Below are 22,609 nucleotides of genomic sequence, written 5' to 3' on the forward strand. Positions count from 1 at the left end.
CTACAATTGGTCCCCAATTCAAGAGACGAGAGCCACAGGACACAGAGAAGCAGATCACAAAATGGACTGCAAACCCAGCCTCTAGTCTGTTAGTCTAATTCTAACAGACACTGCTATGTCAGTTCATGTGTGATCAGTTCTTAACAACTGTTCAAAAACAGTGTCTCCCCATCCTCCCCAAGTACTGGCCCAATGTCTCTCTCCTCTTATGAAAAAGCAATTCTTCACGTTTGAAAGGAAGGGAAAAGTAAAGTAACATTTGCAAGGCTATTGCTAGAAATGGCCTTTATGGACTTGACTGATGCTATGCAAGGTATAGCAGAGCCGAGGTTGTGTCCTTGTTTCGCCTGTCTTTTACCATGATCTAGGGCCAGAGTGAGGTCAGCTGGCCACCTGTAGGCTCCACTGCACATCTGATAATCACACAGTTTTGCTGAGACATTCTGAGATCCCAGTGAATTCCCTTGCCAAATAGCAAACATCAAACTATGTTAATAGTTTCACAGTTACGTGTTTTACAGTATTCCACTTTGCAAAAATGATTATCTATGTATAGTACACATTGAAATACTAATCAAACAGAACATGCAATTAACCAGCAAACTCCCAGCATCAAGCCATTAGGGATCAATTAGTCAACAAGCATTTACTGCATACTTCCTTATACCCGAGTCTGTCTGGGGATCTTAGATCACAAAAGAAAACACAGAATAGGTCACTTTTTGCAAGTTCTATTGAAATATAATAAAGACTGACACACCTAAAAGGAAACTAATGTATCCAAAGGGGAAAAGGGTAGAAGGATGCTTTGGATGAAGCAGGTACCCAACAAATGTTGGTTGAATAAACACATAGGCAACTTAGTATCAAGGTTCTGACAAGGGGGCTATACTCTAGAAGGGTTTTGAAGAAAGGAGAACATAAACACTGATAAACTAAAATTATGCTTTGGGAGGTGAAAACCCTACACTTGGGATGTATCTCTTACTCAGGAGCAAGACCTTATGTAAGCAAAGGCCCAGAAGTCACAACTAGTGGGAGATGGTAGTGAGAGACACTTGATTTTTGTTTTCCCTCAAGGCAAGTATCTGCCTGGAAGCAGTGAGCAGGAGGTGGAACTTGGGAGAGTGGGAGAGGATGAGAGAGTTCAGACCCAACAGGGTGAGAACTAAGATGGTATTTGGCGTTGGTGGAAGAGTATTATGGGATTGATGATTCAGGAAAATTAGTTTGGCGATGGTGCGAGGAATGAACTGGAGGCAGAAGAGAACGAATAGGGGAAGTGTGCTTTGGTGTATATGGGTGTGCAAAGCCAACAAGTAGGTGCCTGGATGCTTTCCGTGGACTTCTAAAATCAGACAGGACCCAGGGCTCACCTAGAAGGAAGAGTTGGTGCTTTCTAACATTGTGCAGCCCAACTTCACATCTTGCTGGTACCCTGAGTCACGGGTTCCTGAGAAGTCAGCTCACCCATTCCAAGAGGTGATGTCTGTGAGGCATCACTGGCAAAAGGGATTTTTCTAACAGGGCAAACTCACTGAAGATGCAAACGACAAAAAAAGTGTTGGTACCACACAAGTATGTTGCTGCATTTAGTGACATTCAAAGACACTTAAGTCATTTCCTTAGGAAGCTCCATTTGGCCCCCTTTCAATTCAGAGTGGCATTTTTATTATCATAACTGATAGCAGGTGTTTGTGAAGAAATCGATTAGTATGCGGGGATGAAAATTACATTTTCCAAATGAATTGCATAGTCTGCAAGATACGTTGAAATCCGCGTAGCGAGCTGCAAGCAGCTATAAAGCATGTGCCGGCAGCATTATTCAAATAAATCATCTGAACATAAATACATACAGGGAAGGTGCCATCCATTATTTTAGAGACTGTCTTGTAAGCCCATGGAATGATCCAGGTGAGGGTCTTGGTTAAGCCATGACTACTATCCCTTAGAAGCAGAGTACACTGCTCTTCACACCCCTAGAACAGGAGTGTGATGTCATTTTGTTTACTTAAAAAAGGGAAAGAAGAGGAAACAGCTGTGATTCTCCCCACCCTCAAAAATCAATACCATAACCAATCCCATTATCGTCTTTATAATTAGGGCACATAACTGATTTTCACTCCTGATTAAATAATTTCAGGACTAACATTCACACACACACACACACACACACACACACACACACACACACAAACCCACCTAACTTTAGGCCACCTGTTTCCTGTTTGAAAATGTTATGTGGGGTCATACAGTGTCTCCAGAAATATCCCTCTGTGAAGATTGCCTGGAAGATGCTGTATTATATTTTTTGGACAAGAATTCTGAGAAAAACAAAACCAAAACCCAAATCCCAATAATGCCTGTCAGGTTTCGGTGTGTTAGAAACCCAGAAACTTGAAAGATCAACTCATTTTTCTTCTTTTTTGGTTTAATTTTTTTTCTGGGTCACTGTACTAAATTAAACAGTCTTGATAAATGTGTCACCAAGCTTCCACAGTAAAATTTACTCTTAAGAAAATGTGAAAGAAAGTTACTATTCAAATAAGTGTTAGGGTTAAAATGAATGAATGTCTACCTCTGGATAAGAATATTCATAAAGTGCATTGTGTTCCAATAAATTTGAAATATTTAGGGAGTACCATTCATGTGGATTACCAGATTTCAGTTATAAAAGGAATCCAATACAATGCCCTATTTGTAAACTGCAATGAACACAACTGAACCTACTGGTGGCAGTTTTAAGAGCACCATTGAGTCTGGTGATGCCTGTATTATTATGGGTTAGTTCTCCAACCTATTATTTATTGAGAAATCAAGACAAGGAGCCATGTCATATATAATACAAGAAGAGTTTCTGTACACTTTGAGAATCCTGGATACTGGAATTATCTAGAGTGAAAGAACATTACAAACATTGGGAAGTTCCTGCTAAGCAAAATTCTGTCACATTTGGAAAATTAGCATTGAACTAGCAGAACTTCTGAAGTGACAGTGATATGTGAAAACTGATCCAGAGATTAAATTACATTGCTGAGAAAAAAAGGTTTTGATGGTATTACATAGCATCTCATTGTATCCTTTACCGGATCCTCTATAAGCCATTATTTTCTATATTAATTATGGTCAAAGTGACCTCCTCCTCCATTGCCTGAATTACTTACTGGGTTTCCATGGGAACAGATAATGGCATGCTTAACTTCTTTAAGTAAATAATCTGGTGAAAGCCTTGAAATCTCTCTCTTACCAGTCTGAGCCAGCCTCAGAAAAATAATTAGCAATATATGAAAAATGTAAGTTATTTTGGGTTATGTCCCAGTAAGCTGACAGTGTGTTAATATCTTTTTCATGCTCAGGCAAGATGTAACTAAATAATAAAATGCTTTAACATATTGTTGCTAGCAATATCTGCTCTTCTCCGGGACTGTTCATCTTTGTGTCTTTGGGGAATGCTGTGTTTAACATTTTTCTCTCTGCTTTGCCAATTGCACTCCTGGAACGTTGGAGGATGTAGCTAAACTGTATTTCTTTCCCATGAACAAAGAAAGTCCTTTCCTAAGGATTTCGCTGGCTGCTGTCCAGATAGGCAAGTTTCTGTATATACAAGGAGGTACGGGTAGGCAGAAGGCCTGGGCGATAATCTTACAATATCCTAGAGCCTTCAGGGGCTAGCCTCTCTGTCACAACTTCGCCTCCTGATGTCTTAAGAAAGGACTGAAGCTATGATCCAGTGACCTGGGGATTCTTCCATAGGTCTATGTGCTTCTCAGTAAATCTCCCTCTGGGGTCGCTAAGGTGCCCATTGGCTGGTCTGTGGTGACCACCACCATGCTGTGCAGTGAACCCAAACCTATGCTTCTCTTTTCACAATGGAGTGTTGCTCTCAAGGTGACCGCACTAGGAGGGGCATTAGACTGGTTCTTACCAGCAGAATGCAAGCCAGGATCCCCCATGTCTCCTGCACAGTGTTTAGTGTCTGCCTCTGAAATTGAATATAGACTGTTTTGTGACCAAAAGTCAACTTTGTTGTCGTTGTGGTTTTTAAATCATGGAAATTGGAAACTTATATGGCCTCCAGTGTTGCTTTAACCTGGTGCTCTTTAAATATTAGTTCCTTTTAGAATGTCCCCATAGATTGACCCACGTTTCTGGGCCCGCTCCCGGGTTTGTAGTTTCAGGTGTCTAGGCTGAAGGTGGAGCACTCCAGGGCATGAGGAGGTGCTAACACATTGGGGCTAATACCACATCTGGAAGCCCCTGCTCATGCTTGTCCTCCATTTCCTGAGCTATCCTTGGTGACTGTGTTTGGGCAGCTCCTTTTGAAGAAATCGCATGCCTGGTTTGTGACCCTGGTTTGATTCCTAGGCTCTTTGTCTCACACCTGTGAAAGCTCAGCCCTACCCAATGCCCTCAGCACCTCTCTAGGACTTAGGGGAAACCTGTATAAAAGCTGCAGTCACCATTTTGTTTGCCTGCCCACTAAGGTCATAGTGAGAGCGGTAAATGAGAATTTCAGGACGCAGGGGTGGGGGTTGGGGGGGGGAGCTGTAGCTCAGTGGTAGAGCACTTGCCTTCCACCCACGAGGCCATGTGTTCAGGACTTCCATTGCCCCACCATGACAATATTACAAGAAAACAAACACTCAAATCCAAACCCTAAAACCAAACCTGTCCTCCATGCCGTCTTCACTTCCTTTCACACTCGAAAGACTGTGGTACAGTGAGGATGGTTATCAATTCTACTTGAGAGGTGTTGGGACCAGGTTTCAGTGCCCCTGAGGTGGTACAGCCTGCTAAGAGTACAGAGTGCGCAACAATGTACTCACATACACAAAGAGTGCAGACTGTGGCCCTACTGGTGGCAAAGAGCCAGCCACAGGCTGAAGTCCAAGAAAGGTGGACATGGGCACTTGAAAGGAGTGGCTTGTTTGTTGTGGAGGTGAAGTAGTCCACTCCAGCTGTCTGGGGAGAGTTTTCCGCAGAGGTCCAGCTATGAGAGCAGAGGGGATAAGCCTAATCTAAAATAAACAGCTTTTCCTAGAGGGAAAAAAAAAAAATCTAGAGGTGATTCATGCAGAAATCAATCACACACCTCTGTAATCCAGAGCCCTGACAGGAACGGCACGGGGACCCCTCTTTATGCCCTCTGTCCTCTAAGAGGGCACTGGAACACTCATAGGTTTCTGAGCTCACGGGGGGGGGGGGGGGGGGGGGTGTGTTGTTCTTAACCACGTTATCTCCAGAGATCAATGCTAAATTCTAGTGATAAACAGTGGGTATCCATGGGAACTCATCCACCTTCTGCCTCTGTGTCTGTGCCTCTCCAAGTCAAAAAAGAAGTGGCCTCTTCCTGAGGCTCTGACCTTCCAAAGATCTGTCCCCTGGTCTATTGTTAGTGGCAGATGAGGATCAGAGATAAGAACTTCAATGAAGGCCTGGGCCCTGGGGCTGTTCACTGCCCCTGCCTCCAGGTAGCCAGGCACAGACCTGGGGGGTATAGTGGGATATCTGCCAATAAAACCAATCTTTTTCTACTTAGCATCTTATGGAGGCGGCAAAGTAGAACGGGTCTGTTTCTCAGTAACATTTGTATCCCCACTGAAGCACCAATCTTCCTCAAATTGCTCATGGAAATTCCTTATGCTACATTTTTGCAGGATTATTATTATTACGACTTAGCATTGACATAACATTTTATGTTTGCACTGAGTATTATCGTCTGCACATTAGCTATTATTAGGGAGAGCTAAACAGACGCACAAGGCAGTGTCTATTTCCGTCTTTGTGTGAGGCCGGGGAATAAGGGTAATTTGAGGAGTGCAGGTAAACTAGAGCCTGACATTACGATGGCTTAAATGTGAGCCTGGAGGTGAAAGCAGCACCAGGCGGCTCAGAAAAAAAAAAAAAAAAATCTTCTGTCCCTCCCTCTGTCTTAGCTCATTCTAACAGAGAAGTCTGCATTGGGGGCAGGCCTGTGGGATGTGGCTGGGCTTCTGACCCTGTTGAGACTCAAGTCAGGTTTTACTTTTCTAATTATACTGTTATCCTGTATTACCTCCCCCAGCCCACCCCCTTTTTCCTCAGAGGAACAGAAGCAAAAGAAAGAGACTTGCTGAATGCTGACTTCCCAGAGCCAGCGAAGTCTGTTGTCAACAATGCTAAAGTATGTGCTAACGGGTCAGAGCAAACTTTTAAGTCCTCAGGGCAAGAGAAGACCAGCCAAGTCTCACTCTAGGCTAAGCAGGGCTGGCCAAGGGAGCAGGTTCTTAACCACTGTTGTCCTGACCTCAGAGGCTCATAGGAAGGAGAGCCTGAGAAGTGAGTGAGCCTGAGCGTGGCTCTCTCCACAAGGGGTGGTGGCCAGTGGAGGGGAAAGGCCTTTGCTTGAGAGAGAGCTGGAGAGAAAGTGGAAGTGACATAGGAGCAGACAGTGCGTCCTAGAAACGGGTTTAATAAGGACTCAGTGGACTTGGGGAGTAGGTGCCTAGGTGGATGGGTTAGGTGGAGGAAGGAACAGGCCTTCCTGAGGCTGAGGGGATACAAGCCACTCCTCCAATCCACAACTGGCTGCCTTAGAAGATAATGACTGACTGTTCTTTAGGAATCTTCTCCACAAAAGGTATTATTTTCCTTTTCCTGATGCATGCTCTACTGCGTGCGCACACACACACATGACTATGATACCATTTTCTCAAGAAGCACAGCCAGCCCCGTCCAACCAGCTCTATGACTCTTCTTGAGCTCTGCCTTAGAAACTGATCTCTGGCTTGGACCAGCCCAGCTGCACCTGCTTTGAGAAAGAGATTGCATTTTCCACACGCAGTCTCATCCCAACTTGTTTCTGAGTAGCCTCTTTACTCCTCCCCAACTCCCCCCACAAACCGACCCTCTTCTCCATGAAGTACTGTAAGAACCATCACCTGGTGTCGGAAAGCAGATGTCTAATGCAACCTATAAATGTTCTGCCAGTCTTGTTCTTCATTAGTTTTGGGCACCTGATTTCTGTAAGTTCCTCCTAATGGCATCTCTGTCAGGGAGAGAACCCTGTCTCAGCTTCAGCCACTGGCCATGGCCTTTGAGGACTCTCTGCCTTCTGTGGTATGTCCCCATATTTTTTAAATTTCTTTCCTGGTCTACTTTGGATGCTACTGCTTCCTCTCCCACAAGCCGAGACTGAGTGATTTCATGAAACCTCCAGGCGGTCTCCATTCCTCTGATCCCTACGCTCTATCTTGTCATTTTGCCACCATCGCTGGCTTCTGGTGCTTACTCTGAGGCGATCAGATTGAACTTCTAGAACTAATCACGCTTGAACCCTGGCCTTTGGCCTGACCTATGCCACAGGAGAGGAGGCCCCTCACCTGGGCAAGTTCTTCCCAGACTATTCACAGGCAGCAAGAAAGGTTGGCATACATGCTTTCCTCTCTGACTACCAACACAGGGGAGCAGTCTTGGCTGTTCTAGAAGAAGGTAAGAACTGTGGCCCTGACCTGTGCCAGGCCATCCTGCTTCCCAATTCAAGAGGCCTTTCCCGAACCGATTGGTGCAGACTCTGAATGTGCCTGGGGCCAGCAGTTCTTCACCCGGGCCTTGCAGACTGGCCCAACATCACCTCCTCTCTCTTCTCTTGCTTTTGACCAGCCACTTCCTGTCCATCACCCTTTTTGATCTTTGACTATGGTTTTGCTCTCTCATATTCTATGACCTTGTCTTGTCTTGTAATGTCCTTCCCCACTTACCACAAAGAGTCATCAACCCTCATATTAAAGTTCCTCTCCATCCTTTATATCTCAGAATCACCCGGGGAGTGGTTTAATAACAGACGACTGGGCATTAACCCAGAGCATGGCTATGTGTACTAGGTTCCTCGTGATCCCGTGTGTAGCCCAGCCTAGTTGTACATTTATACCTCCTGTTGATAAGTTTTGCGATTATAGTGCAAGGTATTTTCAACTTGCCATAAATCCTTTCATTGAATCTTTCCCCATAATCTTATTAAGGAGGAGGAGGAAGAAGAAGAGGAGGGAAGAAGAGGAAGAGGAGGAGGAGGAGGAAGAAGAGGAGGAGGAGGAGGAAGAGGAAAAACAAGTAATCGTAAGCTCATGCTGCCTTTAAGAAAGTTCACTGCTGGAGAAGGGACACAGTCTGGCAAGCTATCCCAGAGACAACACTAAGCTGCACCAAGGAGTCTGATTTGCACTGGCTCAGTTATTTCTCCATGCTGGTTGGCACTTCGCTGGGGACACCAGTTCTTTCTCTTGCGTGTTCCTTTCTCAGCTGCTCTAATGCGTTTGTCACCTGAACAACATTCTCTTCCAAACAGCCTCCAGGTGGGTCTGGCTCACCTCATGCTCACAGAGTGCAAAGTCTATGCAGAAGGTCAGGGGCAGACACAACGCTGGGTGTTTCCCCCACACAGATGGCTCTAGTTCAGTCTTCTAACAACATGAGTTACTGCTTTCCAGTGCAGGAGTGTGAGCTCCCGAGAAACCTGGCTTGGACAGCTCCATCATCTCTGAGTCCTTGGGCGGGAAGAGCTGCATGCATTTTACAAACTGTCTGCATGGCCATGTTATAGCTGCCTATCTCCATTGATGGGAGAAGCTCAGGCATTAAAACCTTTTTCATATTGAGCATGATAACCTTCCTCTCATCCTCACCCAGCCCTTTTTTTTTTTTTTTTTTTTTTTTTTTTTGACTTTTGCTCATTAAAGTGATTTGTTTTGAGTTTCTGATGGGTATAATTTTTCAGGTACTAATGTTTTATTCTCCCCACAAAGGCCCTTGCAAGTGCTGTATCCCCAGTTCAGTGCTATTAATCACACACTAAATGCTTTTAAACTGTGCTACCTATTTTTAATTGAGAAATAGAGCTGTTTGGGCAAGTTTATTAGGTGACCTTGATTAAATTAAAGAGGTCAGAAATGGAACAGGCTTCAAACCCATAGTCAATGGTATTTTTTTTTTCTTTTAAAAAAATGACTTCCTTCCAATTAAGCAGGAATTAGCATGAAATATTTTGTTTCTGAGAGGTTGAAAGAATCCCTTGGAGAAGCCATTCTCTTGTTACTGGCTTCTTATTGAACAGGAGGAAAGCGCTGTGGAGGACTTGTATAAAGCACTTCGTTAACACAGTGCTGATGGTCTGGTATCAATTATAATATTCCTTAGGAGCCTAAATGTTACATAGCAGGGGCTAAAAGAAAGAGCCTAATTTAAATGTTAATTTCTATTTGAAAAGCCCAAGGACCTAGCAACTTAAAAAAAAAGAAAAGAAAAAAAAAGAAAGAAAAGAAAAGAAAATCAACTCAAGATGTATTTTTCATCTGCGGTATAATTTTACTTTACCTCTCATTTCAACTTTCACCATTCTTTGTCAGCTCTGTCTTTTACGTTTTCATGTTTCCTCAGGATTTAATGACCTGAAAGGACAGCTCATTCATTCAGCCCCATGGAGTTACATATGGAGTCGCTGATACACAATTAGGAAAGTGGAATTCCATGGTGAACAGGGGAAGTAGTCTGGAGGACCACTGAGTATTTCTGAGGAGCAGTGGACATGAGAGAAATGACAGAATTCTGTGTACATCATCCGCATACTACCTTCGTCAATACTGGGGCCCAGTTGACATGGACTCTATGAAGGAGAGAGGCACTGGTGGGTCAGAGATGGAAAAGGTAGGGAACCAGGAGGAAACCTCAGTAGGTAAAGGGCCCTGAATCTGAGAACCTATGTTAAAACAATCAGACAGACAGCTAGGTATTTCACTGCACAATTGGGACCCCTACACTGGAGAAGACATAGATGGTCAAGACCTTGGATTTCTCTGGCTGGCCAACCAGCCCAGCCTACTGGGTGAGTTTTATGCCAGCAGAGGGTGGGGATGGGGGGCAAACAAACCAAAATAGATGATACCTGAGGACCGACAGCCAGCCAAGGTTGTCCTCTGGCCTCCAATTGTGGGGGAGGGGCTTGGAAGCTTGATACCAATTCATCAGACATGAGATAAATCATAAAACTTCCCTAAGATCTCAAAGTCCTTATCAGAAAAATATAAAAATATTGTGAAGTCTATGAAAATCATGGTCTTTGCTTTTATCATTTTTGGCTCAAGATGAAGATTTAAAATGTCCCCCCTGAGAGATGAGAACTTAGTTGTAGTTTCTTATCTGTCCAATAAGCCAATTGTATACATTGCTGCCTACTGTGAACAATGCTGGGGTACCTGGAGAGAAAAGGGCCCTATAGGGGGCACAGGGGTGAGAGGCTCTACCATCTCACAAGGGCCCTCCTTGTATCAGCTTAAAGCTGATACAAAGGTTTCTCTGGGGCTCACAGAGTTGAGATGCACAGACATTTTTCAGACTCTCTTGTCTCATCCCATTCTTTACATCAAGGCTGGCTTTTGGCAGTAACTGCGGGTTCACAGTAAGGCACAGCTGTGCGGACCCAATGCTCTTCTAGGAAAGGGAGGACTGACAACAGGCTGTGAGGATTTTCTAGAATTTATGAGCAATACTTTCACTTTGGGGACAGAGTCTTAATTAGTCTTATAAGACGTTAGTAATTTCCCTTTTAATCTGGCACTTCCAGACAAAAGCCCTGGTCCCAGACACACTGTATGGATTCAGTGAATGTTGTTAAATCTGTCACTGCTTTGTATTGAGACAATGCATAAGGTAATTCACAGAGGCAAGGATCTAAGGCCAGGGAAAGGCATGGTTTCAGGAATTACACAAACTATACTAGAAGATAAGGATGGAAACTGGTTGGTAAGTCACTAAGACAAGAAAGAAATCTCTTGTCCTGCCCCCGAAAGACTAGGCCAAATAGATTACAGATTTAGCCTCTCCACTCATAATTACAGTAACTCAACAAGATCCACTATTGACTTTTTATATTTATTAAACAATTCGACTTATTATTGGGGGCACAAAAACTCAATTTTTGGTCCTTATTAGATTCAGAATATTGGGGAGAGGGGAAACATATTGCTTTCAAGACCTCCTCCAGAGCCAGCCTTCCCCGAGTGTGGGAACTGCAGTAAGATTGATATTGCCACGTGTGTTCTCCCTCAGACTTTTATTTTTAAGATATATTTAGAGGCATATCTCATAAAGAAAAGCCCTGGGAGCAGGGAGACAGGGAGAGGCACTTCAATAAGCCCTGAAATTAGATGTTGAATCAATACACTGATGGCCTTCTGGGCTCTTTCGGGCCCTGGGGACTGGGAGAAAACCAGGGATATGATAAGAAGCCAAAGGGCTGCCGAAGAGGATGAGGATGGCAGGTTAGGTCCACCATTCAGTGTGCGCTCGTGCTCAGGGCATCAGGGTGGCCTTCTTTCTCCCATTATCGCTCTGGAGACTTAGGTGACAGAGTACACTGGCTGTGTAGTTCATCCACCCCCAGCATTTCTTCAAATCATTTCTTCTTTCTGTCTATACCCAGATAGCAGACTCTCTAAGGAAATTCCATCCAAGCAGAAGAGAGATAGTGCCAACTTCCTGAATTGTTATTTTTGTTAGAATGGACTTTAAAATAGTTTTCTGGGTGCACGGCCTATATTGAAGCCCATTTCTAGGCAGGAGAAAATAGAGAAAATGTTACAAGAGTACATATCAGCTCCATTTAGTTGTGCCTGGCTTTGGATCTGAAGGTGATAAACATCTTCAGTCCTCTTCATCTTCCTGTGACATGGGGTCACATGTCCACAAGAAGCATTCAAATCCTTGTTTAATTCTATTTTGTATGTCTGTGTAAAGGTGTCAGATCCCCTGCAACTGGAGTTTCAGACAGTTCTGAGATGTCATGTGGGTGCTAGGAATTGAACTGGGATCACTGGGGAGAGCAGTCAGTGCTCTTAACCACTGAGCCATCTCTTCAGTGCCTAACCCTCCAACCCCCAGATTCTTATATAACTGAAGGTCCAGGAGAATGAACCTGGAGTCTGTTTTCTGAGACAATATGGCTTGAGAAGGTAAGCTTATTGGGAGAAGTTAAATGTAGAAATTCTCTAACTTGAAAGAAAGGAAGGCAATTCATTAAACTTCTACCATCTGACACTATGGTTGCTATTTTTTATCTAACAAACAGATTGGAAATGACCAAGTGGTAACAAGCACCTCAACAGCATGAATCTTACTATAGATTCTCCCAGGAAGTTTTAAATTATCATTAACATGCAAAATATTTATATTATTGAACCAGTAGCATGTGATATTCTCCATGTCTATAAAACTTTGGGACAACACAGTTGATTGCTGAATCTACTTCATGCCAGATTCCAAAATCCAGAGGATTCTAGTTAGCTTCAGTTTTTCAGTGCTTCCTCAAAACTTCCTAGGAGAGCCGGAACTTCCTCACCCTTTTCATCAGTGTCTTCTGGATTGGGTGCTTTCCAATGTGGCACTTGTGGGGGCTGATCTTCAGCTGACATTCTAAGACTCCTTAAGCTGCCAGCCAATTCTGATTTAATATTTCAGGACATATGTCTATGGCTGGTTTTGTGTCTGTATGCCCAGTAATGCAAAGGCATTAGCAGAGAGGGAAGCTCAGACTTTGGTATTGTTGAAACAAGTACGTGTTCCATCCTCTTTAATTGAGTTTGCTTCTTCAATATCAGCTAACGTTATTCACACCCAGGGTGGGGTTTTTTTGTTTGTTTGTTTGGTTGGTTGGTTGGTTTTTTGTTTTTGTTTTTTTTTTAAATATCATTTTGTCATGAGCTCCCCATCCCTATCCAGACCTAAGCCTAATACCTGGCCAACTTTTCTTGATTCATAATGTTAAGGTTAATGTTTAACATAGTATTATTAAGATAACACGTGCACCTTTTGTAGACATTTTAGAAGCACACAAAGAGGAAAGAACAAAAATAATTTATAAAAAACCAAATTCTAATCTTTTACAGATACTAAATATTTTTACTCATTTCCTTACAGATCTCATAGCACGTAGATTGTGAATATAACGCATACATAAGCACATATTTGGAGTTGTTCACACATGCCATTTTGTAAGTGTTATTATCACTTAGCAGCTATTCTGAGAACTTTCTATTGTGCCAGTTAAAATCTCTCAATCATGATTCTTTTCCCAAGTCTCATCTGATATAACATTAAATAATAGTCTAGTATAGTGTATATAATAATATAGTGAGATATTTAAAATTTTTAAAGTACTTCTGGGAAATGAAAATGTATACAACTGCTTTAAGCTCTGCTGACTCAAGATGCCCCAGGTCAAAATCCAGGGTTTTGGAACACAGAAGCTGTAGAACCAGGAAGGACTCACTGGAGGGCTTACAATGACCTGCCTGAAGCACTGTGGTTAACACGGCCTTGTAACTGTTGTCCTAGATATGTTTCTTTTTACTTCCCTACTAATGATTGGAGTTCAAATAGAAAGGTTTTTTCCTCAAAAACTTCTCAGGAGGTTTGACACATTGTATCCTAACACTGCGAAGCACAGTTGCCGAACATGTTTCTGTTGCAAGTATAAAAAGTACTCAAGGGTCTGCAAGGGAAACATCTCAAAGCTGCAGAAAAGCTTTATGTAATAACAATCTGTAGGTTGCTTTAAACATCAATTACCAGGGCTTCTAAGTACAAGATAAATATGTAACGGCAAGGGGAATTTCAGGAAAAAAAGGAATAAATAGTTACTTCTTTCAAGTTCCTTTTTCATTAGCAGGTGGTCAGGACAATGTCTGGTCGGGGTCTAAACACTTGATGCCAATAAATCTGCTTAAATGAACAGTGGACTCTAAAAGCAGAGGGGGATGAGGACACCGATGCTCAGCACATCACAGTGCTAAGATGGTAGTAACTCTATGTTTTAATACTGGAGGAATTTAAAGGAATCTGATATTGATTCCTTTGGCCAATGTCCCACTTTGACAGCCTTGAAGCCACACTTTTAAGATTTTAGATGGAGAGACAGAGAAGAAAATCAATGGATATGAACTTTTCATTAGTAACTGGCCTATATAATCTACAGCTTCACAGCCACATTCACACTTCATGGATCTGAAACATGGTCTTGGGAGGGTTGTTTCAGTAATCGGACCTCAAGAACCTCCAGGTTTTTACTATGACCAAAGACTCACGGTAGCTTTAACTCCCAATGATTCATGAGAAGAAGCTCATGAGCCAACAGGGAACATATAATTGCTCTGTATTTTTTATGTCATTAACATATATGGAGGCTTTTTAAAAAGGCTGTTATATAAGCAGGCCTGTCTAAAACCCAAATAATGTAAAATTAAATCTATTGGGATTTACAAAACATATTAATATAGACAGTTATGCTACATAGAAGGGCAAAAAAAATAGAAATTTTTCCATAGCACCATAACAGCTGTATTTTCTCCGTTATCTGTCATCCTTACAAGACTATATTTTGTTTTTAATATAAAAAATAGTTTTGCATTTAAACACCGCAAGATGCCTCTCAAGGTGGGAGTGGTGAGCTAACCTGCTGACAGCATCTTCTTTGAACATCTATTAAATCACAGGTGAGCGAGCCCTTGACGGCGCAGCTAAGAACGGGTCCCCTTTTCACAATCAGGCTTTCCTACTTACTGCATACAGAGTAAAGTCTGAGATCAGTGATTAATTTGAAGGAATCTACAGACTCACCCAGACCTTGCCGTCTAACCCCTTCCAGAGTTATTCTGATAGTTTCTACCAGAAGTCCTGAAGACTACACTTAAAACTCCAACAAGGCTCTGTGTTAATTTTGCCCAAACTCGAGCTGAAAACATATTTTAACATCCTGTCAGAATGAGATACTAAGAGTGTCGATAAAATGACACTCCAGTAAATGTAAATTTAGACTGCTGTTGCAAGCCCCTGCCTGGCTCCAGGAGGTGTTAGGTTGCTATAGTATTTTCCATAGCAACTTTGCATCTTATTACATAAATATTCAGTGTCCTTAGAGCTTGCTAAGAGAGTGGGTGAAGTCTCTCTCTCCTGTGATAGTTCTCTTCTGAGCCTTGCCTAACACAATGAAGTGCCCCCAAATCACAGTAAGCCATAATGAAGATGATGGTATTCTGGGAAGTTGAAACGCATTGGGGTTCTGCAGGCTGTATACAGGGGATGAGGCTGAGACCCCATTGTTTGAATCCTACATAGTTGAGCATCCTTGGCTCTCTGCTTCGAACAATGATTTAACTTTCCCCATTCCTTTCTTTCACCTGGCAGCAGCTACCCAGTAGCCCGAGCAAGCTTCCTCCAGGCTTAAAGGTCTCAACTGCATTGGGCAGGAAGCCAGAGCCTCACAGAGCCCCAGTGTGCTTTGTAAGTACATTTGGGAGCGCTAGGCTGAGTGACACATGAGGAGCCGTTGGGGGAGCCTACCTTGCCCACGCAGAGCACAGGTTGGGTTGTTAGAACCTAACAAGGGCTCCATTGAGTTTTAAGGGAGGGCAGCAAAGCAGGGGAGTCCTGGGGATGCTGGGGTCTCCTGGACACAAGGCAATCTCAAAAACACAGGGCAATCTTACTCAGAGGGAAGGGCTAGACTATGGAAAGTTTACTCATTATGAAAGAAGTCGGGAGCCAACTGTGGCATCGCTCGGTGCCTCGTAATAGTGAGGGCATAGATTTCTAGTAAGATCAAGAATTTACAACCCAGATACATAGGGTCCATTTGCGCAGCAGGAAGGCTTCCATTAGAAAAGGGTCCTCAGTGACAGGACCCAGTTAATGACATTTGTCTCCAAGTATTTAAAAGGTAAATCAATTTTCAAGGAGAAATGGGTTTTGTATTTTTTGAGAAGCCTGTCCATTATGGGTGGGAATTGTAACTGTACATAAAATCAGGAAACTGAAAAATCAGCCTAAAATAAACCTTTATTTGATGTCTATCAGTAAGATGTTCACGGTTTATAAAAACAAAACAAAAGAATTCCCTTATTGAACCTGGGTTCCCAGAAGACACTAAGCTGAGGCCAGGAAGCAAGTGCTTATCTTTGATTCAAGGGTCTCTCCTACACAGGTGCCACTGCTCTTTCAGGAGATGTTCCAGGCTGACAGGATATGGGAGAACAGCTGGTCCGGGTCCTTCTAGGCCTCTGCTCAACAATGGCCCTGCCTAGTGGAGCATGGGCCCTGGCATGTCGCTACCAACTGAGCCCTCCCACTCCCCACAGTAGATAGCTCTTGTTCTTCTGCTGAGCTCGAAACCTCTGTAGTCACTTGATCTAGAGCACAGTCCTGGCCTTCTTCTCAAAGGGAGCCTCAGGCAAGCTGCCTGCAACAACACCATCTCTAGTCAGCTGCAAGACTCTAGCTTGGCATTTAGCAACCACCCTGTGCCTGGCTGGTGTGGGGCCTGTGCTGAATCTCTTCTCAGGTTTGTGACTTCATTAGGGACTTCCTGTGGGGCATCCTCACCATGGGGCATCCCACTGGGCTTTCAGAAGGAAACCATGGAGAGAATTCAGTATCAGACATCCAGAGACAGACTTGATCTCAATGAGATCAAGGGGATAGCTGAAAACCTAAATATTGATATTTTTAAACCTGAAGTACCTTGCTATGGATAAAACTATTCGGATCAGATACTGCTATTCCATTAAAATTGAGTCACCAATTTCACTTGGCTGCTGGAAATCACTGTTCAGCTTCTTAGTGAAATTCAAAGCAACAATAATAAAACAATGGTACTGTAAATTTCTATGGAAAATCGACAACAAGAGAAAACTTCATTGTTCAGAAAGTATTTGTGGGTAGGGAGAGGCTCACTGGGTAAAAATGCTTACTGTATGAGCCTGATGACCTGATCTTGGGTCCTGAAAACCTGTATTAAACATTAAACTAGGAGGAGAAGAGCTACAAGTGGCCGTTCCCAGCGGTAACACTACTGCTCCTAAGACAAGGTAGGAGGTGAGGACAGGAGATGCGCCTGGAAGCGTGGGGAGCAGCTAGTCTAGAACACACAGCGTGGTGAAACAAGCGGGGTGGAAGTCATCTCCTGACATATACACTTACACTGTGGCACATGCACGCGTGCAGACACATAAACACACATGCACACGTTTATATAAAGAACCCAGACCTTAAATGAGGTTCACTTAAAATCCAAAGCATTTGTTATAACCCGTAGGGTGGTTATGGGCTATCTACTAAGCAAGGGCTTTGGGTTTTTTTTTTTTTTTTTCCATTCTACTTTTCTGAAATTTGTGTTCACTGAACCCACATGAAATATTGGTGGATGGTGATGCTCAGTTCGGACAAGACCACATTTAACTTCCTGGCTTTAGGACATACCTGTTTTGGGACCTGGTATATCTATTAACAGGACAAGCTTTATTTCTTCAAAAGGCATCCATCACACTCCCTGGAGGGTAGGGGCATCAGGTCTAACTCTCCAGTGTGCCATTGTAGTAATTAGAAAGATGCCTGTTCAGCCAGAGTCACTGAGTTTTGCACAAAGTTTTGGCGAAGGGAAGCATCCTCATTGAATACGCATCTTAACATGTGCCTTTTAAATCGAATCGGAGCCGACAGCTTCAGCGATATCTTGCTCTCGGAAGAGAGTCACCGCACACACACCTTATGGTCAGATGGAGGAGGTGCAAGGGAAGGATGTGTGGAAGGTCAGCACACTTTACTGCTTGGAGAAAGCCCCAGGGCCAGGTGCTGGGGAACAGCAGGGACAGTGAGCAGAAGGAGAGCTACCAGGTCTTATTTTGTACTGGCATTATTCATGAAATCAGAAGCACCATGCACCTGACCTACACTGGTCTTTAACTCTGATGATTCTAAAACTTACTGGGTTCATCCACACCAAGCCTTCCAGGTCCAGCTTTTCTCCTCTTTGTTTGCTGCTGCCCCACCTGCACTGTCCACCACAGTGAAGAAGTTGGGAGGACAGAGGCAGGAAAGGGAGGAGGGGAAGGGAGAACACCAGGGTGTAGCCTTGAAGATTTGGCTTCATTTCAGCAGGAGGCAAACCATGCAGTGACACATTTACATTTCTACCAAAAGCTACCTTTGCAGGCTCCCAGGGAGGAGGCTGACCTTCTGCAATGGACGCTTTGGTAAGTATGTCATGGTTTTCAGTGTGTTAGCAGAATCGTCGCCATTTTTGTCACTCTTTAGCTTTGTTCCACCGGATGCCCTTTCCTCTTAAGAACAACCAATGAGGGAGTGTGAACGGTCTGCCAAGAACTGTATTATGGTTAAAGCAGAAACAGGGAACTCTAGCCAAAGAAATGCTGTTAATCATTTTACACACAAAAAAAGTAAAAATAGAATGAATTGTCTTTAACAGCCAGAAAAGCCTAAGACATATTAAAATGTTTTTGCTATTGAAAAATAAAACCTGAAATATCATAAAAGTATATATATATATGTATATATATATATATACACACACACATATATACACACATAAATATACATGTATATTTATGTAGTCCATATATATACACCTATATACATATATATACATATATGTGTGTATATATATATGGACTACATATAGTGTGTATGTACTATATATGTGTATATACATATACAATTACATATATTTCTAGACACAAAGTCAGTTTGCTCCATCTCACTGGACAGGGCCCCTGCCTACAGGGAGATAGCATGCAAGGCTAGCATTGGGAGCCTACCCTGACCACCCTGAGGAATATGGCCTCTCCATGTCCTCCTACCACAGGCAGCGGGGTCCCTAAAGGATGGTCTTCTGTGGGTTTTCCAAGAATTTTTGGGCTGGCTACTTCCTTAGGATATTTGAGGCAAAGGGAAAACCGTTTCAGCTGAGAGGGGCTGGGAATGGGGTAGATGCGGCAGAGGAGAGAGACTCTCACTTTCATGTCTGTGTTTGGCAGTTCCTGTCAAGTTCATCAGCGCACTACATTTTGGGGAAACAGCTCCCTTGTGGGTGACAAGCAGCCACACATTTGTGCCTAAAAATGAGCGATGGGAGAAGGTGTTTCCTCTAGGCAATAGGGTCTCTGTCCCTCCCTTGCTTCAAGCCATCATTAGCAAGGTTGAGACCAGAGACCAGATGGGAATTCTTGCCCACCAGGCAGTGTCCCTGAATACCTAGGGCTGGAAGATAAACAACAGCCTGCTTGTTGGCAGGATCTCCAGGGCCCAGAGGAATAAAGATGGTCAGCTGCTTTCTCTTCCCTTTAATCAGTCCCGTGCTCTCTGCAGAGACCACATGCCACATCCGCTGTCCCAGCTCATTTGAAGGAACAGGAAAGGGACTTTGAACTGCAGGGGCCTTGGCATTTGAACTCCAGTCCTTTCATCTCTTCCCCTGGTATGTGGCAGACAACAGCACTGCATTTGCTCATTAATTCTGCTGACCAAGTAACATGCCCGGGGAAAGCCTTTAAAGTGTAGGTTATAGTTTATGCTCTCATTGGATGCCTGGTGAATGAACCAAGAGAGGTCTGGGGAATTGCTGTCCTGAAGACCTCTGGGGAGAGCTGATGGTCCCCTAGAAGGACACAGGTCCTTGCCACCTCCCTGGCCATGTCTAAAGCTAAGTGTGGACATCAGTCCTGCGGATGTATGGTTGCTGCCGTGGCTTGCCTGATCTCTTCGGTGAGCTTACTGTTTATTCATCCTTATGCTAGCTTATCCCAAACAAACTGGGATGTTATATCATTTCTCTCAAGGAAAACTGGCAGGTCATTTAAAAAGAAATTTTACATATACAAAAAAAAAAAAAAAAAAAAAGCCCAGGTTCAATTCAAATTTCAGGTTGACTCAATTCTTGTATACCTAATATAAGCATATTAAGAATCCAACTTTCACCTTCAAAAAGGATGAATCTCTTTTAAAGAGAAAGGTTTTATATCAAAATCACATGTAATCTCAGAAAATCACATAAATTTCTCTCCTTTTCATATATGAAGATTTACAGAAGTGCTCGTGAGGACAGAATTCTCTTCAGTGCTCAGAAACTTAGCCTCCATCCAAGGAGAGACATAAATGCTGGGCTAGCGTTCGGACAACGGATGTGACTTTGGGAAGCCCTCGAGGTACAATGTTTGCTTGTATGCTGAGTTTCTAAATAACCTGAAGGATGGATTTTAGAGGAAAGTCAGGTTTTCTAGGGCAATGGCTCTCCTATGTCAGAAAGTGTCAAGTGGGCTTCCCCAATGAGCTCTGTTGACAGAATGCCGAGTCTCACTTCCCTGTCCTACAAGTTTCTGTGTCACTGGGTCCTGATAATGTCAGGAGAGAGACTGATGTCTGTCACCACTGCTTTGGGGACCATTTAACATTCCACAGATAACCATTTATTGTCCATTTTCTGTCCTGACATCCATCTGAATTCGTCTGAGGTCCATGTTGTGTTCCAGGCTCATGAAGTACTACTAAAACTCACTTACTATTACCCAGAACTGCTGACAGTCCTTACCCTGTCCTGTCTCTAGGAACAGTAGTATATAAGCCCTCCATCACGTTGGGCTGGTGAGTGGTCACACTTTGTGTCGTGCCCATCATAAATGAGTGCTCTCTTCTATATACTTTGCCTACTGTCATTTCATCTCAGAGAAACTTCAGAGGCAAGGGTGGCGGGGTATCTTTCCATTTACCTCTGTACTTCTACCAACAAATTAACCAAGATCCTCTATTTCAGTTAGACAGGTGTATGCTTTATTCCCTGGTACATCCAAGAAGATGAAACTTATTACATCTCTCTAATTTTCTTTTCTGGCAGTGGTGGTGACTGTGGGTCTTCCTGGGTCCATAACACAATATCCCTATCCTCGTACAAGACCTTTCCTTGGTGCCTCCAGTCTGACTGAGCCAATAACCATTAAGAGAGAACTTACATGTGAATCTAGGAAACGAAGCACACAAGGCAAGCTTCCTTAACTCAAGGAGTAGATGCTCCTCACTTGGTACCAAGTATGGCCCCCATCTTGATGAGAGGTTAGGTGAACTATATTAGGGAAAAATGTTTAATTTTCTGGCATGCTGGCTTGAAGGTTAGAAAGCTTCTTTGGGGATTAAACAACTCCTAAGGAGGAAGTACTTAGACTGAAACCAAATTTCAACTGTAATTCAGCATCTGCTGTGGCTGCCATACTCTGGAAAAGGGGTTTTATGGGTACAGGCAAATATCCCTGCATAATGGCCTCAGATCTGCATACAGAGAAACAACTGGAGCAATTTAAATCACTGTGTTCCCAAGGAGGAGTTTAACGTTCTATTAATAAAATGTAGTCACTCAAAAGATGGAAGTTTAGTGTAACTCAAATAAAAGTGAATTATGCGGCCATTTCCCCGCACTTATTCCCCATATAAGATTCCGTGCTCATGATGGTACCTCCTGGGGACTGGGCAGTTCCTGGCATTACCTGATTCATCGACTCTCATTTTTTTAGTTGGGCTGTCACAGTCCTCATCATCAGACATTTCCATTTCCTCCTCACGGCGGATGCCCATGAGCTGCTCGCTTTGAGCATTCCGGAGCTCCTGAAAGCACAGGATACACGGAGATCAGAAACATGCCCGTTCCTCATCATGCCATCTCCCCATGGTCCCTGGTGGATCGTGACTCACACATCAACACTTAGAGTCCAGAGCGTCCACCCAGGACCACCTCCCAAGATGTAGAATAATGTCATCGGGGGAGTGGGTCTTGGGGGAAATCCTTGCTCCCCAAGGAATATAAATGCTCTTTGGTAAGTTAGTTAATCTCACTGTAGTCTCAGTTTCCTGATTTATAAAAAGGGGGTAATAATGTCCGCTCTTAGCAGGGCTGCCGAAAGGATATGGAGAAATAGGTGTTACACAGCGGGCACATAGAAGTGACTTCAACTGCTAGTAACTATGTGAGTGGGGGTGTCTTGGGAGGCCACTTTTTAGCATTGGTCCTATTGTAACTGAAGAACACTACTATATAACTGTTTGTTCAAACTGCTTACTGGAACATTGTGGTACTAGTGTTTTGGGCATGAGATGAGTTAACACATGTAAAAGACTTGAATGTATACATGTGTGTATGTGTGGCATGCATGTATGTGTGTGAATACCTGTGTGTGTGTGTGTGAGTGTGTGCGCACACGTGCGCGTATGTTGTGTGTGTCCAGAGACTGAGGCTATGTCTTCCTATATTCTCCACCTTAAATTTTTGAACTAAGGTTTCTCAGTGAACTTGGAGTTTACTGGATCAGTTATACTACATGGCCATAAAGTCCTAGAAACCTGTGTTCACTTCTCCAGGTCTGGATCACAAGTGCATGCCAATTTATTTATTTTTTATTTATTATTATTTATTATTATACAAGGGATCTGAACTTATGCCCTCATGTTTGCTTATAGACTGAGCCATTCCTCAGGCACTGCATGTGAAAGACTCTTGCTCTCATGCTAGATACTATGATGAGCTGCTATGTGTGTGCCTGTATCTGATTTACCCAAACCCTCATGCCATTCACATATCCATGAATAAACTTCAAAATTGATCGATAATGTTGATCGATAGCTACAGAGAAGCCTTCTCTTTTCTAGCCCATGGTAATGTTCACAGGCCTGTAGAGTTCTGTGGGAGGGATGGCTTACACATGATGTTTTGACCACAGATCTGACGGTCTGCCATGTCCAGTGACGAGGG

At 43.3% G+C, this 22,609-nt stretch overlaps 1 protein-coding gene across 6 annotated transcripts in view; it reads right to left on the bottom strand.

Annotated features, from left to right (window-relative positions):
• Enox1 (ecto-NOX disulfide-thiol exchanger 1) overlaps positions 1-22,609 on the bottom strand; it is a 547,589-nt gene that overhangs the window by 85,622 nt on the left and 439,358 nt on the right. For all 6 annotated transcript variants that reach the window (XM_034498830.2, XM_076930694.1, XM_076930695.1 and 3 more), the window contains exon 13: positions 21,351-21,468. In XM_034498830.2, coding sequence (XP_034354721.1) covers positions 21,351-21,468 — 118 coding nt within the window. The remainder of the gene's footprint in view (positions 1-21,350; positions 21,469-22,609) is intronic.

The sequence above is a fragment of the Arvicanthis niloticus genome, chromosome 3, assembly GCF_011762505.2.
Source record: "Arvicanthis niloticus isolate mArvNil1 chromosome 3, mArvNil1.pat.X, whole genome shotgun sequence".
Classification (NCBI taxonomy): Eukaryota; Metazoa; Chordata; class Mammalia; order Rodentia; family Muridae; genus Arvicanthis; species Arvicanthis niloticus.